At 39.9% G+C, this 13,790-nt stretch overlaps 1 protein-coding gene and 1 pseudogene across 1 annotated transcript; both read left to right on the top strand.

The window, feature by feature from the left end:
- Positions 1-3,585, top strand: LOC115731130 ((+)-alpha-terpineol synthase-like). Its single transcript, XM_048271429.1, has 7 exons — positions 1-240; positions 1,279-1,540; positions 1,624-1,999; positions 2,092-2,307; positions 2,570-2,708; positions 2,816-3,064; positions 3,238-3,585. Exons 1-7 carry the CDS (start codon positions 4-6, stop codon positions 3,538-3,540), a joined length of 1,782 nt encoding a protein of 593 aa, XP_048127386.1. The 5' UTR covers positions 1-3; the 3' UTR covers positions 3,541-3,585.
- A 3,617-nt stretch (positions 3,586-7,202) lies between these two features.
- On the top strand, positions 7,203-12,612 carry LOC115731131 (annotated as a pseudogene).
- Positions 12,613-13,790: the final 1,178 nt, after the last annotated feature.

Raw genomic sequence — 13,790 nt, 5'->3', positions numbered from 1 at the left:
ACAATGGCACTTCCTGCTCTTTTCACGAGCTTCCTTCCCTCCTCAACCCGCCATAGCCAACCTTCTCCCTCGTTCTTTAGACACCCTCGCTCCTCATTCCCCTCCTCCGCCTCCTCCGGCGCCCGATCGGTGACATGCTCTTCCATAGTTAAAGATCAAGAGATCGTGAGACGTTCAGCGAATTGGAAACCTAACATGTGGGACTATGGCTTTCTGCAATCACTCAGTGTCGATTGCACGGTAATGGTTCTTTGCTCTCTTTTTCAGCTTAAAATCGAAAAAAATTGTCCAAAAAATCCTAAACCTATTGTATAACGGTCAATTCAGTCATAAAACTTTTGATTGTGCCGATTTAATCATAACACTACAATTATGCCAATTTATTCGTAAACACTTTGATGATTTTCCAATTCAATCCCAAATCTTTTGATAAATTGTCAATATAGTCATTTCGGCAAATTATCCAGATAAATGGGTTTAGGACTAAAATGATAAAATTTCAAAAGGTTTAGGATTAAGTTGACACAATTGAAAGGTTTAGGACTTAATTGACCGTCGTATAATAGGTTTATGACTAAATTGACACAATTGAAAAGTTTAAAACTAAATTGGCCGGCGCACAATAAATTTAAGACTTTTTGGACAATTTATCCCTCACAAAACCAGCCTAGCTGAGTTAAACGGGGGCGAAACAAGAACTTGGTTGTACAAAAACAACATAAGTTCGGGATCGTGTGCACTTTTGTATATGTTTTATATATGACATTCGCAATATGAAATATCAACTTACACATTCACCGACTGCCACTTTATCAAATATATGACCAACCCCAACAAAGAAACTATAGGAGATACAATGGGGAAATTACCAAAAAAAGTCATAAATATATTGTAATTATATCAATTTAGTCCTAAACTTTTTTTTTTGCCGATTCAGTCCTAAAACTTTTGTAATGGTGTGATTTTAGTCCATCGGGCAAATTTTGGTGGGTCGGAGCTAACGTGAACGCCGGCCGACGGGCAATTGAATATTTTAATATTTATGATATTTTTATGATATTTTTATGTTTTTTCTTTTCTTTCTTTTTTCTTCCCCCTCCCTGCCACACCCCACCCCACCTCTAGCCGGTTGCCATAGTCCGGCGACCGGCCGCAGGGGCGGCCGGAGAGGCCGACTCGCCATGCCATGGCGGGGGTCAATATTCAACTCTGCTTATGCATTAACTTTCATTAAGATCCCTTTTTTGTATTTGAATTTTGAAATTTTCGCGTGTCTAGGAGGATAATTATACCGAACAAGTGCAAAGGTTCAAGGAAGACGTCGAGGGTCTATTCGACAGGGAGATGAACCAGGTGGCCAAGTTCGAGTTCATTGACGCAGTTCAAAGACTAGGACTAGGATACCATTTCGAGATGGAGATCAAGAACGCTCTCAGCTCCATCGATAACGCCATTGAAGATGCTCAGGTTTTGAACGGTCTCTACACCGCTTCCCTGCGATTCCGGCTACTCGGACAACATGGATACAATGTACCGCAAGGTAGCCGCTACTTGTTAATCTTTTGTTGAATCATGTTGACACATCAAAATTTACCCTACCGTTTTCTTTTATTGGACGTATAGATGTGTTCCGAAAATTTATGAACAAGACAGGCACGTTTGACGAATCACTCAGTATGGATGTAAACGGGCTTCTCGGTCTTTATGAAGCTTCTTTTCATGGATTGGAAGGTGAAACCATACTTGATGAAGCTAGGAACTTTGCTTCTAAGCATCTGAAGGATCTAAACCTCGACAAACTTCCCGCTATACTAGCTAGCCACGTGAGTCATGCATTAGATATGCCGATCCACTGGAGGCCAAACAGGTTGGAGGCTCGGTGGTTCATGGACATGTACGAGAAACAGCAAGACATGATCCCCTCTTTACTACGATTGGCTAAATTAGACTTCAATTTAGTGCAATCAGTCCATAAGAAGGAAGTTAGCAATATGGCAAGGTATACACAATCACTCTATAAATAGTTTTGAAACACCGAACATATAGGAGCACATTTAGATTGACTTAGTCGTTATATGGCAAATTTCTCAGGTGGTGGGTTGATCTTGGCGCGAACAAGATGACCTTCTTTAGGGACAGGCTAGTGGAACACTATTTTTGGAACTGTGCAATGGTTTTTGAACCTCAATACACAACATACAGAGAAATGACAACCAAGCTTACCTGTATGGTGACACTTATCGATGACGTTTATGATGTATATGGGACCCTGGAAGAACTTGAGCTCTTAACAAATTTCATCGTCAGGTTAGTGTAGTATGATTACCATTGTCATTTTCCATTGTCACTATTATTCATTAGTCTCTAAATGACGCAAGGGATATTGATCTTGAGAGTTTTAAGATATAAATTCTCCAATCTATTTTAAACATATCACCATTTAAGTTAGCCACCTCCCCCTATGTTTAATAAAGAAGTAATGGTAAGTACAACTTTCTCTGTTATTACAAAAAGCGTATTGAGGGATGGTAAAATTTGCAAAATGTCGAAATGGTGATATCTTATCTAGGTGGGACATCACAGACATCGACAAGCTTCCTCCAATAATAAGAGACAGTTACATGGCCTTGTACAATACGACCAACGAAATTGGGTATTGGACGATGAGAGAGCTAGGAATCAACACCATCCCTTACATGCGAAAAGTGGTAATCTCGACTTGCTATATCTTTTACCTAATAATCTCTAGCCCCTGTAGGACAACTCACTTTTCTACTTCTAACTTTCGATTATGACTCCTCCTTAAATCCTATAGTGGGCGGATGAATGTGAGGCCTACATAAAGGAGGCCCGTTGGTACAACAAGGGTATTAAACCTACAATGAAGGAGTACATAAACAACGCGGTGGATTCAATCGGAGGGCTGATTATGCTGTTGGGCAGCTACTTCCTAACCACGGATGAATTGATGGAAGAGGGACTTGACTACGTGTCGAACATCCCGAGTGTCATGCATTGTTCTGCCAAGATTCTTCGACTCAACAACGATCTCAGCACATCATCGGTAACTTGCTTTGACATTTGTTCTTCTTTTTGTAAGTAATCGTCACAAAAAAGAAGCATATTATTGATATGTTAACAATGACCCTCTTTTAATTTTTTTTTATATTTTTTTATACGAATGAAAGACGAATTTGAGACTGATGGATGTACCTTATCAATGTTGTTCATGCTAAGTATGAATTGGCACGAGGAGACAACTTCAAGGCGTTGGAATGCTTCATGAATGAAACTAGCGCTTCAGAAGAGGCCGCGCGGGAACACATCAGGCATTTGGTGCACGAGACATGGAAGCGGATGAACAAAGGCATGTTTGAGGACTACCCGTTTCCCGGGTTCGGCCCTTTCCTGGGTGCTTGTTTGAACTTGGCACGAGCCTCTCAATGCTTTTACCAATATGGAGACGGACATGGCCTTCCTGACCACGAAACCAAGAAGCATCTTGTGTCGGCTTTATTCGAACCCGTGCCCCTTGATTAAGGATGCATTATTGACCAAGGTCATGCTTTTGGAATGGAAGTCTATTGATGGGCATCTGTACGAACAGGAGGCGGATGCAATAAAAAATAAAAATCCATGCACTTATCTCTCTTTATTTTCATGTCCGAGTCCTACAAGTCAACGACCACAAACTGCCCACTATAAAAATATAAATCACCTAAATTCCAGAATTTAGTTCTCACCTAAATTTCCACTTAATTATTCATCAATTGCATTAGGAATAAGTGCATTGAAAGTAGGAACATCAACCCGACACAAATCTAATAAGAATCTAAAAGGACGGCCATACTTTTCACCGATCTGGGCAATGTACTGAAATGGAAAGATATTCTAAGATTTGGAAATAGCGTAACCATGAAAACTTTTTGAATTTTTCACAAAAAGTTGAGGGAATAGATTGGACTTTTAGGAACAGTTCAAAGAACTACAATGAACGAATTACCACAATCAACGACATTAAAAGTTCAAGAATAACATTACATGTTGGGCTAAAGTTAGGAATTATTTGCATCATTAACCTAAAGAAAAACTATGTTTCAAGGGCAATTGGCCAAAATTCGATTCTCGTGTATGGGTCCGAATCCAAAAATGAAAACAGTCCTACCCGAACCCGATTCATAAGATTTTTGGAATTGCCAACCGACTCGACCCAAAACTGGAAAATTTGAGATTTGACTGGGCCTCGCGAAGCTAGTTGGAGCTCGTCCAATTAAGGGACTAATCGTGCAGGGACTTTGTTCTTCGCCACCATTCACAACTCCTCCATTTTTCATTTCAAAAGTAAGTCTGAGACTTATTGCAGCTTTCGGAAAAAGGACACTTCAGCGGCGCTCATTTGAAGGTCATAACATTTCCATTCCATTGATTACCTGTTATGACTTTCGTGTGCATTTACTTAAGTACCATATCTTTTCGACCAATCACATAAGAGACATAATATTTATAATAAAAAAAAATTCACCGTAAGTGTTGGAAATTTGACTTGATGTGGCACCGATGATCACCCCCTCCCCCCTCCCAAATTATGGCATTTGGGCGAACAGCTTGTAAAGGTTATATAGCACTCGAGAGATTAATTGAAAAGTTAGGACGCTCAAAATGAGCTGCATAACAAGAATTGTCGCGTTAGCGTTGTGCTTATTTCTCGTAATCTCTGTAAAAGAAAAGTAGCTCAACCTCCGGAGAATTGAGAGTTCATGGGATTATTATCCCATGTCTACGTTAATGTCGGAAAAAAATGAAAACGGGATGGAATTGAAGCTTTTGGAATCCAAAAGCGTGAGAATCAATTCCTTGAATGGGTAAAAACTATGGATTTTAAGGCTGCGTGTGGAAGTGGGGGGACAAGAGATATTGCGGAAGCATCTCTTTTTAAAAATTATCACTTACAATAATTCTCAATTAATAGATACAGGTCAATTTCATCACCGGCAATAATTTATATATAAGTATTTTCGCGAACAATGTCAATAATTTTTACTTATTATTTTTTGTAAATGATACAAGTGATAATTCTTTAAAAAAGATATTTTTCAAATCATTTAATTTTCGTGAAATAAGTAGAGTGCAACGATGATTCAATGGTGAGCCTAAGGGGAAACGTGAAGAAGTTAGAGACTCGAAAGACTTTATAAAAAGGAAGAAGAAGAAGTAAAACCAAAGTTTCATGCTAATCAACAGCTGGCCTTTCTCCGCTGCGCATCCGACGCGGTCAAACCCGACAGTGCATGGCACCCCGGATCCAGCTAGAACCATGAGATCTATTCATATATTCTGGTTGAGTTTTACATCCTTACTTGGTTTTATAGGAATATATCGGCGCTATTATAAAAACGGTTGTCATAAAACAAATTAAGTGAAAGTGCGTCCATCTGCATCGTATTGCTCCAACTCGAATTTCTTCCGGTGAAGTTGTATTGGCTTCGTGACACTAATCTCTGTCTCTATTTAGGACGTGGAATTTAGCAGTGACGGTTTTAATGTGAGAGCACGACGGCGCGACATGAAAACTATTTGAGAAAATCTTGAATTTCTCCGCATGCTAGTGTCACCGGTCGGCAGATTTCAGCTGTAAAATCAGCCCATGCGGCACTTGGCGAGCTGAGAAACGCCGGGACAGACTTCTTTCTCATGTTGCTCCCAAGAACAGTGCGGTGAACAGCGTCCTTGCATCGGATCTTCTCACACCCAGCTAAATTTGGATAGGGGTGAGCATGGTTTCATGGTAGAATTAGGATCCCGAAATTGAAATCTGTGGAAACCGGTCCGGTTTCAAGTTGGGTAGATTCTGGATTTCAAAAATTGAGAAACATATTCTAATGAGTAGATTCTAGGTTCCACTACCTAGAATCTATAATATAGAACTTGGACCCTAGATTGAAATAAATTTTTGTGTTTTTCTTAGTATATATTTTCGTATGATCCTACAATGTTTTATGTCGTCCGATGATGAGTATATGATATAGAGTCAAACAAATTTTTAGGTTCTAGGCTACAAAAAATGAGGAACTTGTTCTAATAAGTTGGTTTCAAGTTCTAAATATAACCCGTACGAAACGTAAAACTGCTCATATCTAATTCCCCTTAGCGATTGTAGCGTTCAATCTCATTTTGCTTAACTAAAAAAGAAAAAATAAAATAAAATAAAATAAATTGGCAGGTTCTCGAATACCTGGAATCGACTTTAGAACCCGTAACATGATAGGTTCCAAGGTATGACGGGTAGATTTCAAGTTCCAAAAAATAAGGAACCCGTTTTGACGAGTAGATTCCAAGTTCTAGGTGGAACCCAGAGCTGCTCGCCTCTAAATTTGGGCATTAAGTCCATCGAGGGAGACGAACAAAACACTTTAGGCACCCCAACCGATTTCCATCAGCCATACTCTCATCGGGAGAGCGGCATTAGCTTCAGACCAATTTATACACAGGAAGTCAACCTTGATTTCAGAGTACACTTACCTCAACTCCTCCTTCTACTCCCTCTTTGAACCTCTTTCTTTGACTTTGATATCATCTCTATACTAACATCCTTTACTTTACCATTTTTCAGCCTAATGATCGTTAATTGAGGAATTTTTTGCTTCAAAGGCTCTGCTCCTTCAGGCCTTCTATCTATAATGGGCTTGGTCTAATAGTCCTAATAGAGTAGGCGATGGAATTGATTTATGTGTGAGTTACCCTTTTAGTGCTGAAATGAACATCCAGCCAAGACTTGGTCCTTATAGATGTAATCTTTCTATCTTAGAATTCCTAAAACGAACTATCCCGACGCCACTCTCACGAACCAATTGCATCTTCCATTCTGCACCGCTCACTCATTATAACCACACCAGCAAGCTCCATTCACAAAGGTTAGATGAGTGCGGGAGGAGCTAGGACACGGGACTTTCGATCTCGTCATGTCGACATTCACGGATGAAGGTGCCAAACATCCGGTCTGTGATGCTAATCTACGACATGGCAAGAGCATAAAAAATCTAGCCGATTTTAAGAGCCTTTTTTCATCAATTCTAAGTGAGGCCGAGGCACTGGAATTTACTAAGATAAGGGAACAGATAGATGGACGACTCAAATAAATGCGACGATGGCACGCCAATTCTGGCTTAACAATACACGCAGTATTCTTTGGGAAGCAACCTCTCACGTGACGCCGGGCTCTCGGCACGTGATCCTCTCTTTCCCCCGGGCTTCCCCTCGCTCGTGTGACGATAACTGTTCACCGAGTGTTTCCAAGTGAAGCACCCGCTCGCTCGCTCTGCGAAGTTCCCCTTCTTCTTCTTCTTCTTCTTCTTTTGCCTTTTCCTTTTTCAACGCTCCGTACAGTCTATTTAATATGCAGATTCTCAGGGCCTGATTTTTCAATTGCTGAGGCACTGGGATGTGTTTGCCACTTCTGCATTAGTCCCTCTTTTCCGGTCTGTTCATTTTGCATTCACATTCTCTGCATTTGCAATTGCAAAACCAATAAGGTGAAAACATGAGAGAGAGATTGGGCGGTGGTCTCACACCTCAACGGATTCTGCTGGCAATTCTTTGTAAGTGTTCTTATTCCCTTTTTTTTGGCAGCCTGTGTGTTTATGTGGGATGAATTTTCGTTTTTTGGCAAATAAACTCATTGGGTTGTCTTGAATGCTTATCTTTGGAGGACCCGAGTCTGGTTGATTTTTTGGTTTGCTCTGTTGTGTGAGTTCTCTGTTCTTCTACTTATCAAGAATCTAGCTTTTTAAATTTCTGCCACTGGACAGCCAACTTTGATTCCAGCTCCAATTCTTGTCGAGGCTCTTGTTTTGGTGCAATTTCTTCATAGTTTGGTGCTTTTGACCTCCTGTTGGGAAATATTTTAAGGTGAAAAAGCTGTTAAAACCAAAAGGGTAGGGACGAATTTTAGCAGAACGTATCTTAGCAACAAAACCTGTGGAAGAACAAGGTTTGATGGGAACGGTTTTTCGTGCTTCTGAGAGGATTTGTTGGTATATCAAATCGATCTGAAAACCTTTTTCAGATGCATAAGAAGGGTGTCATACTTGATTTGTATTGTTAGAGCTTATGAGGAAGTTCAATGTAGAATTGCTAAAACTTGGGATGGGCATTGATTTATAAAGAGGACTCTGAAAAGGCAACCGGTATCTCATTTTGGGTCCATAATGCAGAATATATTGGTGGTATCTTTTGCGCATGCAAGTTTCTTAGCCAAGTTGTGCTGCAGAAAGTATTGTTATGAATGCTAAATTGCTAATGAAAAGCTAAATTGATGGTCTTGCTGGCCAGTTTTACTGATTGACCTGATTAGTTTCTTGGAGCGATGGTAGCTTATCAGTTTGGGTTTCGGTGTAGTTAAAATGTCGAAGGTTTTCAAAGCCCTTTTTTCCTTTCCCATAATTACTTGCAGGAGAATTAGAATGTGTGTATGGTTTCAAGTTGGTACATCAACTAAGCTAAACTCAGCTGGTTGGTCTGTAATATTCCTAATAACAAAATCATTCTCCAGCTTGTGGGAAACTTGTGATACAGAAGTTGTGGTGTCTATTTTGTGCAATGTTCTCTCAGACTGAAGGAAACTCAAAATGTTGCTTTAACGACTTTCTAAGATGGGTTCTAGGGTCTGCTTGGACCCAAATTTGTGATTTCCAAGTTATATTACGTTGCTTTTGAACAATTTACTATTTAAAATTGAGAATTTTAGTATTATTAATTTTATTGTACAACAAATCAATACGAGATGGCAACTGTATGCTTATCAGCAGTATTCATGTCTTCCTTCGTGTGTATGGCGGGCTATCAATCATGTAGCTCCTTTGTCTCTGCAGGTTTGGATGTCTCCTATTGCAGCTCAATTCTTGGTGATGAACACAATACTTTAGTTTCAATAAAGAGAAGTGCGGTGACTCCGGATATCTCGCCCAGTGCAGAACCTGAACCTTTTCTCCCTAGTTTAGCTCCTTCACCATTGATGCCATTCACAAATGCCACTGTGCCAAAATTGTCAGGTGCGTTTCACTTGCTCAAATACCATATGAACAAAGGTCTGCCTAAGCAATGTCACTTCTGCTTGGCCAAAAGTATTCTGGATGTGCTTGGGGCAAACTACTCTGAGTTTCCTGAGTATGACTCTTGTGGAGAGCTTCCCAAAATAATCATGCCCGTAGAGCACCCGTTTCTTTTAGTTGGCTTTGACCTGAACATTGAAGCTCCTATTTGCATTACTTCTTCTTGAATCAAGTACCACAGTGGGTTTTCATGGACACGTGACAGGATTTCACACTATGATGCAGGTTAACTGCATCCATGATTGCAAACTGGTGTGAACATGTGACAGTTACCCTTGTCATTGATTAATCCCCGTGTGTTCTTTATACGGAGTTTGAATTATGAAGCATTTTCTTGTGTCCACACAGATTTTGGTCAATTAAGGCCTATCCCACTTGACTTTCTTGACTGGAGTAGAACTATCTTTTCGTGAAGGCAGTGCACCTGGCCTAATTTTCTGTTGCTTGTGGTTTTGGTTCGTCAGGACTTTGCAGCTTGAATTTTTCAGCAGCACAAAGCATCATGAGTATAACAGCGACGGACTGTTGGGCTTCATTTGCGTTTTATTTAGCTAATGTGGTATGTTGTCCTCAGTTTGATGCCACGCTGGTCATTCTCATGGAGCAGTCCAGTAAAAACTCTGGGATGCTTGCTTTTTTTGCAACTCATTCCAACCATTGCCTCTCAGATGTTATAACGATCCTAGAGGCTCAAGGGGCTAATGGAACTCTTCAAAGCATATGCTCTGTTTCTCCTGCAAACCTCACTGCTGCCTCCTGCCCTATCATTGATGTCAATGAGTTTGAGAGCAGCGTTGACACCTCAAGACTTCTAACTGCTTGTGAAAAATTTGATCCTGTCAAGGAGTGCTGTGACCAAACTTGCCAAAATGCAATTTTAGATGCAGCCCAGAAACTATCCTTGAATGGCATGTCGAGTTCGGATGGGATTCCTATCTCACCTGAGCACTCAAACGAGGTTGATGATTGTAAGAATATAGTCCTGCGATGGTTGGCGAGTAAACTAGATCCCTCCTCTGCTAACAGTGCCTTAGAGGCCTCTCTAATTGCAATACGAACAAAGGTAAGTATGTAGTGGAAAAGTAGGTACATATGCATGCAAATGTGCATGGTTGATCACTTTTTTCTAATCACATTCTGTTTGGTACTGCTTGTCATTGAGTCCTTTCAGGAAATTCCCAGAGCTATTTTAATTCCCGATTTTGATATAAGTTCTTTATCTGATACAGTTTGTCCGCTGAAATTCCCAAACATAACGACAGTTTCAAAAGAATGTGTGGGACTGATAAATGACCAAACAGCTTGCTGTAAAGCAATGGAGGGCTATGTTTCCCACTTACAGGAGCAGAGCTTCCTAACCAACTTGCAAGCATTACATTGTGCTACGTATCTTGGTATCAAATTGCAGCAAGCCAACATATCAAAGAATCTCTATAATCTTTGTCATATAAACCTCAAGGATTTCTCTCTTCAAGGTGAGCAAATCCTTTTTCTCTCCCTTTTCTTCCCTTCTTGTGGCTAAGCGAGCAATTTGCCGTCTGGTTCAGTCTTGTAAAGAACTGATACTGACCAATGACTTTATTGTACTTCATCATCTATGATGGGGGTTCCCGAATGGGATGCTTCAGCTTTATCACAAGGTAACATCCTAATCTTATGATTGCCTTCGATTCTAAATACTAGTATCATGCAGTGGCTTATTCTGTCTTTTCAGTGACAAATTTCAACCTCGAGTCTAATGTCTGATTCCCACTTGGTTCTTTGGTGAAGCATCACTGGATAGAAAGGGTTGCGAGGTTTCTGATTTTACACACATCTTTTTTTCGAAAGCATGAAGTGAAAAGGTTGAGCTCATATTTCTTCTCAAAATCATAATGACTTTTAGGCTCATATTTACTTGTCTATTACCCTGTATAACATGGTCTTTGAGAATGAAACAATCCAAATGGGTACAAATTGTGCTATCTCTGCTTTCATATAAGATCCTGATTCAAGATATTCAGTGCTAAATAACCTTAACAACGACATTGCCTTGGTAAGCTAAATTCACAAGTTTCAAAGCATTCACATAAGTACCGGATGAACTTATTGGACTCTGTTCTTGCTGTATATTGCTTCCTGAGAAATTGAAAATTCCATTGAATTTGTCCAGAATCTGGCTGTCTTCTACCAAGCCTACCTTCAGATGCGACATTTGACCAAATGTCAGGAGTAAGCTTCATATGTGATCTCAACGACAACATTGCAGCTCCATGGCCGTCGTCCACTTCTCTCGCACCTTTGCCTTCTTGCAACAAAAGTACATCTCACCTATCTGTCTTTCTCTCGTATGTTGGTACTTCGCCTTTGGTACTTTGGTTTTGGCACTTCAGTTCCCGACACGTTTTCTCTTTCTTTGCATTGCAGCTAGCAAAATTCCAGCCCTTCCCAAAGCATCGTCTGCGCACTGCGGTAAGGAAATTTGTACCATTTCTAACTGAATATTGCACTGTCATTACTTGTTGATCATGTCTTCTTGAACGATAACTACCATTTTCCCTAGTTCAACCCATATTAAGGTCTCTTCAAGTGCATGTGATTGCTTAGCGGTAACTTTTTGCGTATTAAGGTCACTGTAGAGATCCAGATTTTTTTCTTCTTGATTGGCATCTGGACGGGCATGAGTGTCTGAGTGGTCTGAATGCAGGATACATTCGAGAAGGTCACTGCTTGCTGAATCGACCCTTTTATTATTTTATTTAATTGAAATAAAGAAATTTGGTTACGACGCCTAAGGGGTTTATTCGGAAATTATCAAGTTAGTTGGCCGTAGAGTTTGAAATGGATGCAAGGTGCATAGATTGATGTGAGACTGCTTCGACGTAATTAGTAGAAGTTCACAACAGTGTTCACATTCTTTGACAAAATGTCACTTGTAAGATCTTCATCGGTGGCATCTTTGCATTGCAAAAATGTGGTGCGGTTCATGTGAGGGCGACATCTTCGTTGTAGCATTCGGTCTCAAGTACTAAGGTTTTTGTGATGCACTTGACATGCAGGGGCTTGCATCGAAAATTTACTGGTGACGCTTATAGTGTTCGGTCACAAATATTAAGGTTTTTGTGATGCACTTGACATGCAGGGGCTTGCATCGAAAATTTACTGGTGACGCTGCTATTTGCAACCTTGCTGTTTCTCAAGATGCCCCCTTGAATTCCTAGCTGCCATTCGAGCTGTTCCGTAGATAGGAGTTTATTCTCATCTCATTTGTCCCTCCGAAGTTGGAGGACGGCGAAATCATACTTAGAATCAACTGTGCAAGACGGGAATGTATCGGCAAGCACAATGCTTGACATCTCCATTCTTTACCAGGCAACCTCTGTAACTGTAATAGCATTTAGGAAAAAAGGCGTGAGGGAGCGCAATTCTTCTAGCTCCGTATAATAAATCCTGTAACAAGATACTCATATACAAGTGGAAAAAAGGTTTGTATTCTCCTCTTTAAATCGATTTACTTTCTGTTTTTTCGAGTGTTTTACTACTAAGATGTGTATTATCCACCCACTGCAACTACTCTGTCAATGTGCAGGATTATTCAAGTTTCAACTTTTTGTTAACCACCCACTGCCCATTTCTAAGTGTTTAATGTCCTAAGTATCCATTTGTTTCACGGAATACAGCTTGAAAATATTTTTTGAATTTTTCGGTGTTTGGTTTAATGAAAATAAACTAGTCAAAGAAATTTTTTTTCTCCCGTGAAAAAAGTTGATGAAATGATTTCATGGGTGACTTTTTCCCTCATCTTTCCTCCATTTACATTCTTTTTATTTTTTTATTGTTTTTGTCTTTCTATTTTTGATTTTTTATTTTACAATGTTTTATTGTTTTATTTTATTATTATTTTTTCCTTTCTTTGTCAATTGATGATCACGATGACCGGCCACAGGCAGGGCATGAGCTCGAACCTCGCCGGCCTCGAACAGGCTCGACTCGGCTCGGCCTCACTAGCCTCGAGTAGGTGAGGTGAGGCTTGACCTCGCGAGGCTTGAGCTCAATCTCGCCTATGGCCAGTCGTTGTGGCCAACGATTGGCAAAAGTAGAAAGCAAAGAAAAGAAAGCAGAGAGAAAAAGAAAAGGTGAATATAAAACTATGAAAAATTAAAACTTATTGCAAAAATTGGGAGTTTTTCGATACCTAATACTGTAATACATAAAAAAAGGTGCATCAGGGATTCCAAGATGCTTCATTAATTTTCTTTGCTATCCTAATTGCGGTGGTTGAGAGCCCCCATGTAATATATGAAAATATTAGGATGGTCCTGGATCAACAAGTGCATTTGGTTACTCATAAATTTGTGGCCACTGTCAATCTCAAGTTTTCAATACCTTAAATGTGAAATTTTATGGAACCAGGCGTTTTCTAATATTTAAACATTCTAGCACTCTCCCTTATGCGGAGCCTCGATTTTGTGACGAGGGCGGCAAATCAGGGAAAAGACTTGAATTCGGAAGTTCTGCTCCGATACCATGTAAAATTTTGAACAATTATTATTAATTATTCTAAAAGTTTAAGCGGCTAAATGGAGACGCAATTTAATACTTATATATTCTTAAAAAATGGAAAGACTAATCATGAGAAAAACAAAACCCCAAAGAATATCTTAACCTCAATATTTTGCACAGAAATCCCATAAAAGCCAATGT

Source organism: Rhodamnia argentea, chromosome 10 (genome assembly GCF_020921035.1).
Source record: "Rhodamnia argentea isolate NSW1041297 chromosome 10, ASM2092103v1, whole genome shotgun sequence".
Taxonomy (NCBI): Eukaryota; Viridiplantae; Streptophyta; class Magnoliopsida; order Myrtales; family Myrtaceae; genus Rhodamnia; species Rhodamnia argentea.
The sequence above is the reverse complement of the archived record's forward strand: the minus strand, read 5'-3'. Positions and strand labels throughout refer to the sequence as shown.